The sequence below is a fragment of the Bufo bufo genome, chromosome 3 (genome assembly GCF_905171765.1).
Source record: "Bufo bufo chromosome 3, aBufBuf1.1, whole genome shotgun sequence".
Taxonomy (NCBI): Eukaryota; Metazoa; Chordata; class Amphibia; order Anura; family Bufonidae; genus Bufo; species Bufo bufo.
This window is the reverse complement of record NC_053391.1, coordinates 234,379,689-234,399,874: the sequence shown is the minus strand read 5'-3', so window position 1 is coordinate 234,399,874 and position 20,186 is coordinate 234,379,689. Positions and strand designations below refer to the sequence as shown.

Genomic DNA, 20,186 nt, shown 5'->3' with positions numbered 1-20,186 from the left:
ACTATGTCATTGTGCCACTCTGTGGTCTCCTCATGCTGCTGCTGCCACCTCCAAAATCTGTCATTGTGCCACTCTGTGGCCTCCTCATGCTGATGTCACCTCCACACTATGTCACCTTGCCAGTCTGTGACCTCCTCATGCTGCTGCTGCCACCTCCACACTGTCATTGTGCCACTCTGTGGTCTCCTCATGCTGTTACCACCTCCACACTATTTCACCTTGCCACTCTGTGGTCTCCTCATGCTGCTGCCAACTCACAACTCTGTCTCTGGGCCACTTATGGTCTCCTCATGCTGCTGCTGCCACCTACACACTCTCTCATTGTGCCACTCTGTGGCCTCTTCATGCTGCTTCCACCTCTGCACTATGTCACCTTGCCAGTCTGTGGCCTCCTCATGCTGCTGCCACCTCCACACTCTGTTATTGTGCCACTCTCTCGTCTCCTCATGCTGCTGCCACCTCCACACTATGTCACCTCGCTACTCTGTGGTCTCCTCATGCTGCTGACAAATCACCACTCTGTGATCTCCTTATGCTGCTGTTACCTCAACACTATATCACTGGGCAACTCTGTGGTCTCCTCATGCTGCTGCCAACTCACAACTCTGTCTCTGGGCCACTCTGTGGCCTCCTCATGCTGCTGCTGTTTCTGCCACCTCCACACTATGTCACCTTGCCAGTCTGTGGCCTCCTCATGCTGCTGCTGTTACCTCTACACTCTGTCATTGTGCCACTCTGTGGTCTTCTCATGCTGTTGCCACCTCAACACTATGTCACCTCGCCACTCTGTGGTTTCCTCATGCTGCTGCTAACCCGATACTATGTCACTGGGCCACTCTGTGGCTTCCTCATGCTGCTGCTGCTGCCACCTCCACACTATGTCACCTTGCCAGTCTGTGGCCTCCTCATGCTGCTGCTAACTCAACACTATGTCACTGGGCCTTTCTGTGGCTTCCTCATGCTTCTGCTACCTCAACACTATGTAAATGGGCCACTCTGTGGTCTCCTCATGCTGCTGTTGCCGCCACCTCCCCACTATGTCACTGGGCCATTCTGTGGTCTCCATATTCTTCTGCTACCTTAACACTATGTCATTGGGTTGATGTCATCACTTATTTGACCCTTCTGATCTGTCATAAGGAAGGAAAAATGATACGCACAACGGATCCTGTCTGTGTAGCAGCTGTAAGGCCTGTATGGTCCCATCAGAATTAGCTTATGATTTGGTAACCAAAAGCAGGAGTGGGTAAAAAACACAGAAGACATGCAAATATTCCATTCATGTGTCATCTCTGTTTTGGATCCACTCCTGTTTTTTTTTTGTTTGGGCTTCAGCAATACTGATGGATTACTGACCAAATGCTGACTGAGTGAAGGCGGATGCTCAACAGACAGGATCCATTTTTTAGGGGGTTATTGTTCTGACGGATTAGAGGAAGGGCAAAATAATCAGTGACGTCAACACAAACTTACTGCTGACACCCTCTCCACTCTGTCAGGGGGGCTCTACTTGTATAAGTGTTTCTGTAGACATCTACATCAGTGTAAAAAGAGTGCACTCTTTCACGCTACAGTAGGATATTGAGCCTCTGCACAGTTCTTTATACCTGGCGCTAACATCGACCTCTAAGGCTGAGTTGACACTTGAGTTATTTGGTCAGTTTTGGCGCTGTAACTCCCTAAATAAGTGAACTATGCAGAGATTCTAAGAGCGACGCCTGTCATGTGCATGTCATACTGACTCACATATTGTTTCACTATCACAGCAGACTCCCCATGCGTCTTACTGCAAGGAACAGTGTTCTACACCACTATACAGGCTCTCTGCAGCCAGGAAATAGCTGTTTTTTAATGCGATTCGCCACGAATAAATTTGGATCGAATTGAATTTTTACTGAAAATTTGTCGAACCAGCTGAATCAATTTTTTTAGAAATTCGCTCATCTCTAGTTATAAGCAATATAAACTAATGGAACAGTTACTAATATAGAGAAACTGTAATACAGAATTTATCCCTGTCATTATATATGGTTTACTAGGGTTTGGGTGCAGTTCACCAAAAATTGCAAATGGACATGTTGTACTTAAGAATGGAAAGTATTACTACCCAGAAGAACATGGACATGCCTTCTCAACATCAGACAAGATACAAGTTGAGTGTGATGATGGCTTTGAATTAGTTGGAAAAATCAGCAGTAAATGCAAACTTGGTTTCTTTGAATACTATTGGTCACCTAAACTTCCGACATGCGAAAGGTGAGATTTGTTGCTAATCTGAATTTCTATATTAACCTTTAGTAGTAACAAGTTGGTAAGAGAAATATTCTGAGAATTTTAAGAAAAAAATTAGAGAGATAGATATGAGATAGATATTAGATAGATAGATAGATAGATAGATAGATAGATAGATAGATAGATAGATAGATAGATAGCACTGAGCACAGACCTGAACATGAGCTCCTGAGTTTTCATCACTTTATACCTTGTAATGAGCAAATTTTAAGACAAGATCTGGGAAATATAAACTCTATGGGATACAGAATCAAGCAGGTCTAAAGCTCTTCATGAAAAAGGAAAAACTTATGGATTTTAAAGGACAGAACAAGATTTTTGCTTACAGGACAGACAGCAATTAACAGGATAGACTACAGCAACAAGCACCATCATCATCTAGAGTCCAGAGAACTGAGCAACCATAGGTAAGATCTCCTGCTCCAACACCAAAACCCCCACAACCTCACTAGAAACTGCTAGAGACCAAACTCCATAGAAATAAGGATATTATTTAAGAAATGGAAAACCACAATTTGAAACAAGGAATGTCCAGCAATGTAGATGAGAAAAAGACACAAGGCTCAGCCAGCAGGGGATCAGACATCCCTGAGATAACATACTCAGAAGGGCTGAGGAGCACTCAAGCAAGAAAAGCTGTAAAAGATGCCACCATTAGACAGAGTCCAGAGACCCTCTATGCTGGTTTCACTTATAAGGAGCCACAGAGGAGGAAAACAGACGCAGTGTTCTTCACTGAGAAGCCGTCAGCCTGGCACACAGCCTTCTGCAGACATTATATTAACATATCAAAGTGCGGCATCAATAGGGGCCGACAGATCAGCATAAAGGAAACAGGGGATGAGGAGGACACTGTACACATAGGCGTGCGCAGCCTATTGCATTAGCGTGTGCACCCTAAAGTACAAACACACACGCCTCACGCACGTGTGTATGTATGTATATATATATATATATATATATATATACAGTACAGACCAAAAGTTTGGACACACCTTCTCATTCAGAGTTTTCTTTATTTTCATGACTATGAAGGCATCAAAACTATGGATTAACACATGTGGAATTATATACATAACAAACAAGTGTGAAACAACTGAAAATATGTCATATTCTAGGTTCTTCAAAGTAGCCACCTTTTGCTTTGATTACTGCTTTGCACACTCTTGGCATTCTCTTGATGAGCTTCAAGAGGTAGTCCCCTGAAATGGTCTTCCAACAGTCTTGAAGGAGTTCCCAGAGATGCTTAGCACTTGTTGGCCCTTTTGCCTTCACTCTGCGGTCCAGCTCACCCCAAACCATCTCGATTGGGTTCAGGTCCGGTGACTGTGGAGGCCAGGTCATCTGGCGCAGCACCCCATCACTCTCCTTCATGGTCAAATAGCCCTTACTTTCAAAGTTTTCCCAATTTTTCGGCTGACTGACTGACCTTCATTTCTTAAAGTAATGATGGCCACTCGTTTTTCTTTACTTAGCTGCTTTTTTCTTGCCATAATACAAATTCTAACAGTCTATTCAGTAGGACTATCAGCTGTGTATCCACCTGACTTCTCCTCAACGCAACTGATGGTCCCAACCCCATTTATAAGGCAAGAAATCCCACTTATTAAACCTGACAGGGCACACCTGTGAAGTGAAAACCATTTCAGGGGACTACCTCTTGAAGCTCATCAAGAGAATGCCAAGAGTGTGCAAAGCAGTAATCAAAGCAAAAGGTGGCTACTTTGAAGAACCTAGAATATGACATATTTTCAGTTGTTTCACACTTGTTTGTTATGCATATAATTCCACATGTGTTAATTCATAGTTTTGATGCCTTCAGTGTGAATCTACAATTTTCATAGTCATGAAAATAAAGAAAACTCTTTGAATGAGAAGGTGTGTCCAAACTTTTGGTCTGTACTGTATATATACAGGGAGTGCAGAATTATTGGGCAAGTTGTATTTTTGAGGATTAATTTTATTATTGAACAACAACCATGTTCTCAATGAACCCAAAAAACTCATTAATATCAAAGCTGAATATTTTTGGAAGTAGTTTTTAGTTTGTTTTTAGTTTTAGCTATTTTAGGGGGATATCTGTGTGTGCAGGTGACTATTACTGTGCATAATTATTAGGCAACTTAACAAAAAACAAATATATACCCATTTCAATTATTTATTTTTACCAGTGAAACCTATATAACATCTCAACATTCACAAATATACATTTCTGACATTCAAAAACAAAACAAAAACAAATCAGTGACCAATATAGCCACCTTTCTTTGCAAGAACACTCAAAAGCCTGCCATCCATGGATTCTGTCAGTGTTTTGATCTGTTCACCATCAACATTGCGTGCAGCAGCAACCACAGCCTCCCAGACACTGTTCAGAGAGGTGTACTGTTTTCCCTCCTTGTAAATCTCACATTTGATGATGGACCACAGGTTCTCAATGGGGTTCAGATCAGGTGAACAAGGAGGCCATGTCATTAGATTTTCTTCTTTTATACCCTTTCTTGCCAGCCACGCTGTGGAGTACTTGGACGCGTGTGATGGAGCATTGTCCTGCATGAAAATCATGTTTTTCTTGAAGGATGCAGACTTCTTCCTGTACCACTGCTTGAAGAAGGTGTCTTCCAGAAACTGGCAGTAGGACTGGGAGTTGAGCTTGACTCCATCCTCAACCCGAAAAGGCCCCACAAGCTCATCTTTGATGATACCAGCCCAAACCAGTACTCCACCTCCACCTTGCTGGCGTCTGAGTCGGACTGGAGCTCTCTGCCCTTTACCAATCCAGCCACGGGCCCATCCATCTGGCCCATCAAGACTCACTCTCATTTCATCAGTCCATAAAACCTTAGAAAAATCAGTCTTGAGATATTTCTTGGCCCAGTCTTGACGTTTCAGCTTGTGTGTCTTGTTCAGTGGTGGTCGTCTTTCAGCCTTTCTTACCTTGGCCATGTCTCTGAGTATTGCACACCTTGTGCTTTTGGGCACTCCAGTGATGTTGCAGCTCTGAAATATGGCCAAACTGGTGGCAAGTGGCATCTTGGCAGCTGCACGCTTGACTTTTCTCAGTTCATGGGCAGTTATTTTGCGCCTTGGTTTTTCCACACGCTTCTTGCGACCCTGTTGACTATTTTGAATGAAACGCTTGATTGTTCGATGATCACGCTTCAGAAGCTTTGCAATTTTAAGAGTGCTGCATCCCTCTGCAAGATATCTCACTATTTTTGACTTTTCTGAGCCTGTCAAGTCCTTCTTTTGACCCATTTTGCCAAAGGAAAGGAAGTTGCCTAATAATTATGCACACCTAATATAGGGTAATGATGTCATTAGACCACACCCCTTCTCATTACAGAGATGCACATCACCTAATATGCTTAATTGGTAGTAGGCTTTCGAGCCTATACAGCTTGGAGTAAGACAACATGCATAAAGAGGATGATGTGGTCAAAATACTCATTTGCCTAATAATTCTGCACGCAGTGTATATATATAATATACATACACACACAGGCCGGGCCTCACCCTAGTGTTGCTATGACTCCGCCTCTGCGCAGTGGCGACTCTAGGAACAATATATAGGGGGGGGGCACATAAGATATCACAGTCAAAAATGGGGGGGGCCACTAATAATTTTCACCACTTAATCATACTACTGAAAAAACGAAATAAGTATATATAAATAAGATTACAAAATACGAGAGTATTGCGGTATGCAGGGATACCTTTTTATTGTACTATCCGAATACTTAAAAGACAAGCTTTCAAGAGTTTTCCTTTCTTCCTCTGTATTGCTTCAGACCTGAGAAAGAGAGAAACACTCTCCAAAACTTTTTTTTTGAGTTTAAAGCAGTTTCAGCACTATAATAAAATAATTTACTTACAAAAGAAGCCATTCAGTCGTCTGCTGTGCTGTCCTCTGCTTGCTTCCGCGGATCTTCCCCTCCTTCCAGTCTCTCCTCAGTGCGCAGGTGCACTGTTATGGGGGGATCTGTGGATGACACACGGTTATGGGGGATCTGTGGATGACACAGTGTTATGGGGGATCTGTGGATGACACAGTGTTATGGGGGATCTGTGGATGACACAGTGTTATGGGGGATCTGTGGATGACACACTGTTATGGGGGATCTGTGGATGACACACTGTTATGGGAGATCTGTGGATGACACAGTATTATGGGGGATCTGTGGATGACACACTGTTATGGGGGATCTGTGGATGACACACTGTTATGGGGGATCTGTTCATGACACACTGTTATGGGGGATCTGTGGATGACACACTGCTATGGGGGATCTGTGGATGACATACTGCTATGGGGGTTCTGTGGATAACACACTGTTATGGGCATCAGTGGATGACACTGTTATGAGACATCTGTGGATAACACTGTTATGGGGGCATCTGTGGATGACACTGTTATGGGGGCATCTGTGGATGACACTGTTATGGGGGCATCTGTGGATGACACTGTTATGGGGGCATCTGTGGATGACACTGTTATGGGGGCATCTGTGGATGACGCACTGTTATGGGCATCTGTGGATGACACTCCACTGTAATGGGCATCAGTGGATGACACACGGTTATGGGGGCATCTGTGGATGATGCACTGTTAAGGGGATATCTGTGGATGATGCACTGTTAAGGGGATATCTGAGGATGGCACTGTTATGGGGGCATCTGTGGATGACGCACTGTTATTAACAGTGCGTCATCCACAGATCCCCCCCATAACAGTATCATCCACAGATCCCCCCCATAACAGTGTCATCCACAGATCCCCCATAACAGTGTCATATTCCTCACAGATGCCCCCATAACAGTGTCAACCACAGATCCCCCATAACAGTGTCAAATTCCACAGATGCCCCCATAACAGTCATCTACAGACCACAGATATCCCCTTAACAGTCTATTAAGGGGATATCTGTGGATGGCACTGTTGTGGGGGCATCTGTGGATGACGCACTGTTATTAAAAGTGCGTCATCCACAGATCCCCCCCATAACAGTATCATCCACAGATCCCCGCCATAACAGTGTCATCCACAGATCCCCCATAACAGTGTCATATTCCACACAGACCACAGATATCCCCTTAACAGTCTATTAAGGGGATATCTGTGGATGGCACTGTTATGGGGGGCCTGGGATGAATCTGTGGATGACACATATACAGTGGCATCTTGTGCTATATATGTGTCATCATCCACAGATCCTCCCCCCCCATAACAGTGTCCCTGACATTGACCCCCAACAGGGGGTGGAGGCTTCAGGCCGGCAACTATTGTTAGAGCCCACCGCGTTCCTTATGTAAAGTGTTGTAAACTTGTAGTTGTACTACTATTACTAACTTACTGGGACAGTGGGACTCCCTCCAGCTAGTATTCACACAAGCACTGGGCGGGCTCTCAAACATTCAACTAGGCCGGCGGCAGCGTAACGTAACGTCACTCACTCCATCACACCGCACGTGCCTGCTCCTCCCACTTTATTAATGAAGCAGGCGGAGCAGGCGCGTGACGTCGGAGTGAGTGACGTTACGCAGCCGGACGCCGGGACACGAAGCACAGGACTCTCCAGGAGCAGTCGAGCAGATGTCATTGAAGCTGTGCGAGTGTGCGGGGCAGCCGGGGTTCAAGAGGCAGCTGCGGCAGGCAGCAGTGCAGGAGCACAGAGGTGTGATTAGGGTGTGCCCAGGCACACCCAGCACACCCCGTGCGCACGCCTATGTGTACTCACTATAAATCTATACAACACAGGCACCATCATGATACAAGGCAATGAGGACAACTTAACACAGTTTGAAAGAACCTTTCCTCATAGCAAAAACCTGGCCCAAAAATACAAGTCAGAATAAAAACCAGAGACAACCCCCAAAGAGTTCCCTGAGGCTTTAGGTGAGGATGCTTCCCACCCAACACCCGGAATTCTCAGAGAATGTTTATCTCAATTAGAAAGAGACTTTGTTCAATTCAAGGAAGAACTTCAAAGAAACCGAAGTGACAAAAATGCAAATGTCACCCCACTAAACAGTTTTTTTTTTTTGGTTACTTATAATCCCTATACTGCGATTTATGCATACATACTGTAATTAATCATTTTGGTTCAGCAGATTATGATAAAAACGTACTTTTAAAATATGCAAATTACCTTGCTACCAGCAAGTAGGGCGGCTACTTGCTGGTAGCAGCCGCATCCTCCTATCCTAAAGACGCCCCCTCCGCATGTTGATTGACAGGGCCAGCGGATGGGATCTTTCTCTGCTGGCCCTGTTTGCATTCAAAATCTGGCGCCTGCGCCGTACCTGTCTTCAGTCGGCGCAGGCGCACTGAGAGGCGGACGCTCGCTCGGCCACTCCATCCTCAATGCGCCTGCGCTGATGACGTCACATCTACACCCGGCGCAGGCGCATTGAGGAAGGAGCGGCCGAGCGAGCGTCCCCCTTCTCAATGCGCCTGCGCCGGGTGTAGATGTGACGTCATCGGCGCAGGCGCATTGAGGATGGAGCGGCCGAGCAAGAGTCCGCCTCTCAGTGCACCTGTGCCGACTGAAGACAGGTACGGCGCAGGCGCCAGATTTTGAATGCAAACAGGGCCAGCAGAGAGAGATCCCGTCCGCTGGCCCTGTCAATCAACATGCGGAGGGGGCGTCTTTAGGATAGGAGGATGCGGCTGCTACCAGCAAGTAGCCGCCCTACTTGCTGGTAGAAAGGTAATTTGCATATTTTAAAAGTATGTTTTTAACATAATCTGCTGAACCAAAATGATTAATTAAAGTGTGTATGCATAAATCGCAGTATAGGGATTATAAGTAACCAAAAAAAAAAAAAAGTTTAGTGGGGGGACAGAAGCCCTTTAATGAAATAAACTCAAATGTGAATTTACAGCAGCTCTGGGAGAAATGCAATGTAAACTGCATGCCCTACAACAAGAAAATAGAAAGCTTTAACAAGAGTTTACAGATCTAATGATGCAGATACATAATCAGGAATGGGGGGTCAGCGAAGAGCACAGACACAATGACAACCAGCATCCAGAACTTTATACCAAAGATCCGTAACACATTAACAACACCAGAAATGTATGTAACCACACCAACCAATAGCGGATTGCTACTCGTGGAGACAGAGCCAACAATTATTAGAACCCCAAGCACAAACCAACAGTAAGACCCAGTAACAGGACCGAACAGCACCCAGAAAACCTTCACCAAACAGCAAGTGGCCCATAATCCCCAATGTCCGGATGCAGTACTAATCATAGACTCCAATGGGAAATACCTGAACATGAGGCGGCTTTTCCCAAAAGAAAGGGTTCAAAAAATGTATTGTGCAACGATCGAAAAAGTCACAGCAGTTATCAATGATCCACACTTCACCAGTCCAACCAATATCATCATACATATGGGGACAAACTACCTTCAAGACCATTAGCAGCAGATCGCGGAACAGCTGGCAAAAATTGCACAACAGAAGTTCCCGGCCAGTAAAATAATAGTGTCATCCCTGCTGCCCAGAAAGGATGTGCCCAACAATACCATCCAAACCATTAACACTGAACTAGCAGCTAAGATCAGCGCTGTGCCAAACGTCACCCTGGCACAACTCCCCGCCATCAACCGCCTTCATCTATATGACAGCAAACACCTCAATAAGCAAGGAGTCAGCCTCCTGGCCAAAGAAATGAAGGACATTGTACTAAACACAACCCCCTGGCCTAGACCCTACACAGGCCAATTTTGAGACAACAGGGAAAGTCTACCAACAACACAAAGACCTCAAGTATCAAACGCCACACCACAAACAAGAAACAAGGACCTGTACCCCAACGTGGTCCACCAGAGGAAAAAAACATGGAGGAAACCACCCGCCTCACACAGGGAAATACAGAGCAGAGACCTAGATGAGATAAAAAACCTGCTCAGAACTTTATGTAGAACATTCAAGTGACTGGACAACACAAGCATTATCTATCCTACCAGAACCAGTTAGTCCCCCAGCTCGTCCTATGAAACCCGCTCATTACAAGGTAAAAGGACCAGCATGACATCCTTTATAATCAGCAGCTGGAACATCCAAGGTCTGAACGCGTCAGCCTTTAGATGTAAAGTAAATGATCCAGACTTCACCCAGAGTTTGAGAAACATCGACATTCAAATCCTTCTAGAAACATGGACTAAGGTAGAGAGCGAGTCCCTGGCGCCCACTGGATACAGGGAAATCTCTGTCCCAGCCCTAAAAATAAAACCACCAAACTTGGCCACTGTTCGGGAGGAATACTAGTGTGCTATAAAGTGGAGCTCCATGAGCAGATCAGACCAGTGAAACGGGAAAACAGTCATATCTGGATCAGAATAGACCGCTCCATCCTCACTTCCCAGTCTGACATCTATCTCTGTGCGGCCTACATACCACCACCTGAATCCCACTACTACAACCCAGAATGCTTTGAGCTCCTTCAAAGGGAAGCCACCCACTATCAAACCCTGGACAAAGTCCTTATCATGGGAGACCTCAATGCTAGAACAGGCAAGGAAAGAGACTACCTGACCACAGATGGAAACATCTATATATATGGAGCACAGACCGACAGCGACAGCTCAGTACATACAGAGAGGAACAGTTACGACAGCACAGTAAATAAAAGTGTCAAAAAACTGTTGAATCTTTGCCGAAGCCTAGGACTCCACATTCTCAACGGTCGCACCAAGGGAGACTCTCTAGGAAGGACTATATTAAACTCCCATGTGGGTAGCAGCGTAGTGGACTACGCCATCACAGACATGGACCCTGCAAACTTTGGGCCCTTCATAGTCAGCCCACAATCGCACTTGTCTGATCACAACCAAACATCCCTATATATTTAGTCCACAAACAAACTACCAGGACAAATACCTCAGCAGGTGGGGCTCTTCACACTACCTCCATCTTATAAGTGGTCCAAGACTTCGGCTCAGAGATATAAAGAGGTGCGGTGCACAATAAACCAGAAATCCAAGGGATGCTTTACTACTTCAACAAGGTTTGAGATAAACCCAAAAGGAGTCAAACAAGCTGTAAGAGATCTTAATAATATATTTTACACCATGGCAGAAATGGCTGACCTGAAAAAGCATGAGTGCAGAACTGTACGGAAAACCTTAAGATCGGCCTCAAATAAAAAGCATTGAGATCCCAACAACACCAACCTAAGGGAAGTCTACGACACAACGCAGAGGAAAAAGCAAGAATATACCTCAACCAAACTTACACAGCTTCAAGATGCCCTCCAAGATAACTCCTTCTGGGAAATATGGAACCACCTGGGCACAAATTAGAAGAAAAACAACCTCCATATTCAGAACGGCAACATCTGGCTCCTGTATTTCAGAGACCTCTACAGAGACATCCCAAAAGAAGAACGTAACCCAGACCAAGAAAAAATGAGGTCAAAACTGAAGAGCATGGAAGAGATACTTAGATTTCCAAAACCCGCTAGACTCACCCATAACACTGCAGGACATATCAAAGAGAATATCAACCATAAGGGGTAAGAAAGACAGCGGCACAGATGGCATCCCACCCGAAATTATTAAGTACAGCCCACCAGCAATACAGGCCGCCATAGCAAAACTGTACAACATTTTGCTAAGCACTGGCTACATCCCCCAAGCCTGGAACCAAGGTGTCATAACCCCAATATACATGAGCAGGGACAGGTATGACCCAGCCAACTACTGAGGAATATGTGTTAGCAGCAATCTGGGGAAACTATTTAACAGTATCCTGAACCAGAGAATCCTCGACTTTCTCACCCAGCACAATGTACTCAGTAAAAGCTAAGCAGGGTTCATGCCAAACCACCGCACCACAGACTACGTCTACACCCTGCACCACCTCATCCAGAGCCATGTCCACAACACAAAGCAGGGAAAGACATACGGTTGTTTTGTGGACTTCAAAAAGACCTTTGACTCAGTGTGGCACCCAGGATTGCTCCTGAAGCTATTGGAGACAGAAATAGGAGGAAAGACATACGACGTCATCAAAGGCTCCTACACCGAGAACCGATGCAGCGTGAAGGTAAATGGGAAAAGGGCGGCTTACTTCCAGCAGAGCCAAGGAGTCAGACAGGGCTTCAGCCTTAGTCCAACTCTCTTTAACATTTACATCAAAGAGCTGGCAGCGGCTGTGGAGTCTTCTTCAACACCAGGTCTCCTCCTCCCTGACACTGAGGTTAAATTTCTCCTGTATGTGGATGACCGTCTCCTACTATCACCAACTGAGAAAGGTCTCCAAGACCAGCTAGTCATTCTGGAGAAATTCAACACCACATGGGCCCTTCCCATCAATTTAAAAAAGACCAACACTATGGTGTTCCAGAGAAGTAAAAAAAAGTCAGCAAGGCCCCCTACCGTCACGCTACACAACCACCCTCTTACAGCCACCAACAGGTACACCTACCTTGGCCTGATAATTGACCAAACTGGGAGCTTCAAATCAGCCATTGAGGAGCTGAAAGACAAAGCATGCAAGACCTTCTACAACATCAGAATACGACTGTACCACCTGAAAGCACCAGTGAGGGTCTGGCTTAAAATATTTGACTCCATTATTGCACCAATCCTCCTGTATGGCAGTGAAGTCTGGGGCCCTCACACGTACCCCGACTGGTCAAGATGGGATTTCAGCCCAACAGAAATATTCCACCTGGAATTTTGTAAGCATCTCCTCCAGGTCCATCGGAGCACCTCTAACAGTGCCTGTCGAGGGGAGTTAGGCAGATTCCCTCTACACTTTACAATCCAGGAGAGGGCGCTATCATTCTGGGGCCATCTACATGGTAGTAGTGAAGGCTCCCATCACCATAAAGCCTTGCTACACCAAGGGATCCCAGGCAAGGCAAAGCCCCAAAATCAACTTACTGAAACCCAGCCGACCAGATAATCCCCCCACACCACCTCACAAAAGCCTGGATCAGGAACACGGTAAACAAGAAACAAGAGGAATATATCAGTGAATGGAGGAAGGAGGTGAGAGCATCCCAGAAGCTGACGGTGTACCAGAGCCTGCAGAGGGCTACAAACTGGCCCCATATCTGGAGAAACTAGGGAACCCCGGAGACCGGAAAATCCTGAGCCATTACTGACTGAGCGCCCACAGCCTGGCCATCGAATCCAGCAGTGCCACCTGGAGGTGGTGGAAGATGAGGCCCACTTCCTGATATACTGTCCCAAAATACTCAGCAGTGAGGGACATCCACTTTAGGAGACTCTCTGATCTACTCGCAGACTTTAGCTCCATGGAGGAGGAAGAGAAATTGCCCATCCTGCTGGGAGAGGAAGAGGACACACTGTGGACATAGCAGCACAATATATCAGTGCCTGCCACAGACTGAGAGGAGCCTGATATGCCCTGGACTCCGATACCCTGACCCAGGATGTGTTTTCCCACCATTTCCCCCTGTGTCATGATATGCCATGGACTCCTATACATTGACCCCGGGTGTGTCCCCATTTCTCAACCCCCTATTTCCCACATGCTTTGGCAATACTAATGTATAATTTTAGAGCTGCCAATAAAGCTTTATTGATTGATTATTGATAGATAGATAGAAATTATATAGATATGAGATACATATGATATAGATATGATATGGACTCCGATACCCTGACCCAGGGTATGTCCGCACCCCTTCCCCCCTGTCATGATATGCCATGGACTCCTATAAATTGACCCCGGGTGTGTCCCCATTTCTCAACCCCCTATTTCCCACATGCTTTGGCAATACTAATGTATAATTTTAGACCTGCCAATAAAGCTTTATTGATTGATTGATTGATAGATAGATAGATAGATAGATAGATAGATACAGATAGAAATTAGATAGATAGATATGAGATACATATGATATAGATATGATATACAGTACAGACCAAAAGTTTGGACACACCTTCTCATTCAAAGAGTTTTCTTTATTTTCATGACTATGAAGGCATCAAAACTATGAATTAACACATGTGGAATTATATACATAACAAACAAGTGTGAAACAACTGAAAATATGTCATATTCTAGGTTCTTCAAAGTAGCCACCTTTTGCTTTGATTACTGCTTTGCACACTCTTGGCATTCTCTTGATGAGCTTCAAGAGGTAGTCCCCTGAAATGGTCTTCCAACAGTCTTGAAGGAGTTCCCAGAGATGCTTAGCACTTGTTGGCCCTTTTGCCTTCACTCTGCGGTCCAACTCACCCCAAACCATCTCGATTGGGTTCAGGTCCGGTGACTGTGGAGGCCAGGTCATCTGGCGCAGCACCCCATCACTCTCCTTCATGGTCAAATAGCCCTTACTTTCAAAGTTTTCCCAATTTTTCGGCTGACTGACCTTCATTTCTTAAAGTAATTATGGCCACTCGTTTTTCTTTACTTAGCTGCTCTTTTCTTGCCATAATACAAATTCTAACAGTCTATTCAGTAGGACTATCAGCTGTGTATCCACCTGACTTCTCCTCAACGCAACTGATGGTCCCAACCCCATTTATAAGGCAAGAAATCCCACTTATTAAACCTGACAGGGCACACCTGTAAAGTGAAGACCATTTCAGGTGACTACCTCTTGAAGCTCATCAAGAGAATGCCAAGAGTGTGCAAATCAATAATCAAAGTAAAAGGTGGCTACTTTGAAGAACCTAGAATATGACATATTTTCAGTTGTTTCACACTTGTTTGTTATGTATATAATTCCACATGTGTTAATTCATAGTTTTGATTCCTTCAGTGTGAATCTACAATTTTCATAGTCATGAAAATAAAGAAAACTCTTTGAATGAGAAGGTGTGTCAAAACTTTTGGTCTGTACTGTATATATGAGATAGATAGATAGATAGATAGATATGAGATAGATATGAGATAGATAGATATGAGATATATAGATAGATAAATAGATAGATAGATGAGATAGATATGGAGGAGGAAGAGAGACTCTCCATACTGCTGGGGGAAGTGGAGAACACAGCAGCCATACCAGCACAATATATTACTGCCTGCCATAGACTGAGAGGAGCCTGATATATCATGGATTCCTTTATCCCCACCCTGGACGTGTCCCCACCCCCCAACCCTAGCCAATTATTTCCCACTTGATTTGGCAATGCTAAAATGTATTTAGTCCTGCCAATAAAACTTATTTGATTTGATTTGATTGATTGATAGATAGATATGAGATAGATAGATAGATAGATAGATATGAGATGGATAGATATGAGATAGATAGATATGAGATAGATAGATAGATAGATAGATAGATAGAAGCTGACGGTGTACCAGAGCCTGCAGAGAGACTACAAACTGGCCCCATATCTGGAGAAACTAGGGAACCCCAGAGACCGGAAAATCCTGAGCCGCTACAGACTGAGCGCCCACAGCCTGGCCATCGAATCCAGCAGTGCCACCAGGAGGCGGTGGAAGATGAGGCCCACTTCCTGATATACTGTCCCAAAATACTCAGCAGTGAGGGACATCCACTTTAGGAGACTTTCTGATCTACTCCCAGACTTCAGCTCCATGGAGGAGGAAGAGAAACTGCCCATCCTGCTGGGAGAGGAAGAGGACACACTGTGGACATAGCAGCACAATATATCAGTGCCTGTCACAGACTGAGAGGAGCCTGATATGCCATGGACTCCGATACCCTGACTCAGGGTGTGTCCGCACCCCTTCCCCCCTGTCATGATATGCTATGGTCTCCTATACATTGACCCCGGGTGTGTCCCCATTTCTCAACCCCCTATTTCCCACATGCTTTGGCAATACTAATATATAATTTTAGACCTGCCAATAAAGCTTTATTGATTGATTATTGATAGATAGATATGAGATACATATGATATAGATATGATAGATATTATATATATATATATATATATATATATATATATATATATATAATAGATAGATAGATAGATAGATAGATAGATAGATAGATATGAGATACATATGAGATAGATAGATAGATAGATATGAGATAGATAGATAGATATGAGATAGATAGATAGATAGATAGATAGATAGATAGATAGATAGATAGATAAGAGAGAGATAGATATGAGATAGATATATATGAGATAGATAGATATGAGATAGATAGATAGATATGAGATAGATATATATGAGATAGATAGATAGATAGATAGATAGATAGATATGAGATAGATAGACAGATATGAGATAGATAGATAGATAGATAGATAGATATGAGATAGTTAGATAGATAGATAGATATGAGATAGAGATAGATATGGAGGAGGAAAAGAGACTCTCCATACTGATGGGGGAAGTGGAGAACACAGCAGCCATAGCAGCACAATATATTACTGCCTGCCATAGAGTGAGAGGAGCCTGATATACCATGGACTCCTTTATCCCCACTCTGGACGTGTCCCCATCCCCCAACCCTAGCCAATTATTTCCCACTTGATTTGGCAATGCTAAAATGTATTTAGTCCTGCCAATAAAGCTTATTTGATTAATTTGATTGATTGATTGATAGATAGATATGAGATAGATAGATAGATAGATAGATAGATAGATATGAGATGGATAGATATGAGATAGATAGATATGAGATAGATAGATAGATAGATAGATAGATAGATATGAGAGAGATAGATAGATAGATAGATAGATAGATAGATAGATAGATATGAGATAGATAGATATGAGATAGATAGATATGAGATAGATAGACAGATAGATAGATAGATAGATAGATAGATAGATAGATAGATAGATAGATAGGATATGCCCCGATTGTATGATAGGTGCAGGTCCCACCTCTGGGACCCGCACCTACACAGAGAACGGAGTCCTGAAAGTTGTGGAGGGTGCACTGCGAATGCGTAGCCACCCTCCATTCATTTCTATGGGACCACCGAAAATAGCCAAGCTTTGGCTTGGCTTCACAGAAATGAATAGGAGTGGAGGCCACGCAAGTGCGGTGCGCTCCCATTGACTACTATGGGGAGAGCACTAGGTGGTGGCCGGACCCGGGGTCCTTCAGCGACCACCTTCCCCGCTCTGTTCTTAATATAGGTGCGGGTCCCAGAGGTGGGACCCGCACCTATGAGACAATGGGGACATATCCTAGCGATATGCCCCATTGTCTCAGATGGGAATACCCCTTTAAATACATGCAGCTAGGGCTAAATGTACATCTGTATGCACAACTTTTTGTCTGGCTGAAAGCCGGCATTTATGCCGGAAAGCTACCAGATCCCAATGGGGATACGGCTGTGCATGGCCCTATATGGCTATGGTGGATCTGGTGAACTCCGGCAGGCTGTGATTCTGCTGGAACAGCCTGCCAGATTTAAAAACATTGTATTACACAGTGATACATATACAGTGGGATGTGAAAGTTTGGGCAACCTTGTTAATCGTCATGATTTTCCTGTATAAATCGTTGGTTGTTAAGATAAAAAATGTCAGTTAAATATATCATATAGGAGACACACACAGTGATATTTGAGAAGTGAAATGAAGTTTATTGGATTTACAGAAAGTGTGCTATAATTGTTTAAACAAAATTAGGCAGGTGCATAAATTTGGGCACTGTTGTCATTTTATTGATTCCAAAACCTTTAGAACTAATTATTGGAACTCAAATTGGCTTGGTAAGCTCAGTGACCCCTGACCTACATACACAGGTGAATCCAATTATGAGAAAGGGTATTTAAGGGGGTCAACTGTAGGTTTTCCCTCCTCTTTTAATTTTCTCTGAAGAGTAGCAACATGGGGGTCTCAAAAAAACTCTCAAATGACCTGAAGACAAAGATTGTTCACCATCAAGTACAATATTCTGGAATGGCCATCTCAGTCCCCAGACCTGAATATAATTGAAAATCTGTGGTGTGACTTAAAGAGAGCTGTCCATGCTCGGAAGCCATCAAACCTGAATGAACTAAAGATGTTTTGTAAAGAGGAATAGTCCAAAATACCTTCAACCAGAATCCAGACTCTCATTGGAACCTACAGGAAGCGTTTAGAGGCTGTAATTTATGCAAAAGGAGGATCTACTAAATATTGATTTCATTTATTTTTTGTGGTGCCCAAATTTATGCACCTACCAAATTTTGTTTAAACAATTATAGCACACTTTCTGTAAATCCAATAAACCTCATTTCACTTTTCAAATATCACTGTGTGTGTCTCCTATATGATATATTTAACTGACATTTTTTATCGTAACAACCAACGATTTATACAGGAAAATCATGACGATTAACAAGGTTGCCCAAACTTTCGCATCCCACTGTAATAAATAGAATAAAGAAACAGAAAAGTGCAAAATAAATTTTTAAATTGTGGGCTAGTGCTGTTTTTTTTGGGCTTTGGGGGTCATTTAACATATCATTTTTTAATGCTAATTTCTCCTGCAATTGGGGCTGAAATATCAGCCCCAGGTACAGGAAGAATATAGCATCCTGGTCGTTTTGCATTAGTAAGCCAAAACTAGGAGTGAACATACAGAAAAGAGATTTGTGTATCATATGTGTTCTGGACCCACTCTTGATATGACTAACAATCACAGATGCAAAATACTGACCTAATACTGACCGTGTGAAAGGTGCCTTAGTAAGATGTTATGCTTATAACACTGAAGTGTGGGAAATTTTTAATTCACAGCAAATTTGCTTTACACCTTCTCTTGCCCATTTACAGACAACAGAAGAGCAGGCAGATGGAGGGGACTAATGCATAACTGCCAGGCCAGAATACAGTACAGTGTCTGTAGTACAGTCCTGATCAAAAGTTTAAGACCACTTGAAAATGGCAAAAAATCATATTTAGCATGGCTGGATCTTAACAAGGTTCCAAGTAGAACTTCAACATGCAACAAGAAGAAATGGGAGTGAGACAAAACATTTTTTGAGCATTCAATTTAAAGGAAACAACGAATAAACTGAAACAGGCTGTTTTTCAGCTGATCAAAAGTTTAGGACCACACCTCCAAAAATCCCCTAAACCCCCCCAAAACAGAAATCCAACTTCCAAACATGAACTCAGTAATGAGTAGCTCCGCCGTTATTGTTTATCACTTCCAAAATTCGTTTCGGCATGCTTGATGCAAGCATTTCCATGAGGTGAGTGGGAACATTTCTCCAAGTGGTGAAGACGGCCGCACGAAGGCCATCTACTGTCTGGAACTGTTGTCCATTTTTGTAAACTTCCCTTGCCATCCATCCCCAAAGGTTCTCAATTGGATTTAGATCAGGGGAACACGCAGGATGGGCCAAAAGAGTGATGTTATTCTCCTGGAAGAAGTCCCTTGTCCTGTGGGCATTGTTTACTGTAGCGTTGTCCTGTTGAAAAACCCAGTCGTTACCACACAGACAAGGGCCCTCAGTCATGAGGAATGCTCTCTGCAACATCTGGACATAGCCAGCGGCCGTTTGACACCCCTGCACTTCCTGAAGCTCCATTGTTCCACTGAAGGAAAAAGCACCCCAGACCATTATGGCGCCCCCTCCACTGTGGCGCGTAGAAAACATCTCAGGTGGGATCTGCTTGTCATGCCAGTAACGTTGGAAACCATCAGCTGAAAAACAGCCTGTTTCAGTTTATTTGTTGTTTTCATTAAATTGAATGCTCAAAAAATGTTTTGTCTCACTCCCATTTCTTCTTGTTGCATGTTGAAGCTCTACTTGGAACCTTGTTAACCCCTTAAGGACTTAGGACGTATCGTACGGCATGGGTCCCGAGTCCTTAAGGACCCATGACGTACCGGTACGTCATAACTTGAAATCGGTATTCCGGCGCCCCAGGGGTTAATCGGAACGGGATTTCGGCTGAAGTCATTCAGCCGGCATCCCGTAACCATGCAGGGGGGGTCATTTGACCCCCCCGCAACGGCGATCGCA

The 20,186-nt window shown here is 44.0% G+C and overlaps 1 protein-coding gene across 1 annotated transcript in view; it reads left to right on the top strand.

Moving 5' to 3' along the window:
• The window catches only part of LOC120995067 (complement component receptor 1-like protein), a 127,324-nt gene that overhangs the window by 101,909 nt on the left and 5,229 nt on the right, over nucleotides 1–20,186 (top strand). Inside the window, exon 9 of the mRNA XM_040424044.1 lies at nucleotides 2,040–2,256. Within this exon, the coding sequence (XP_040279978.1) occupies nucleotides 2,040–2,256 (217 nt within the window). The remainder of the gene's footprint in view (nucleotides 1–2,039; nucleotides 2,257–20,186) is intronic.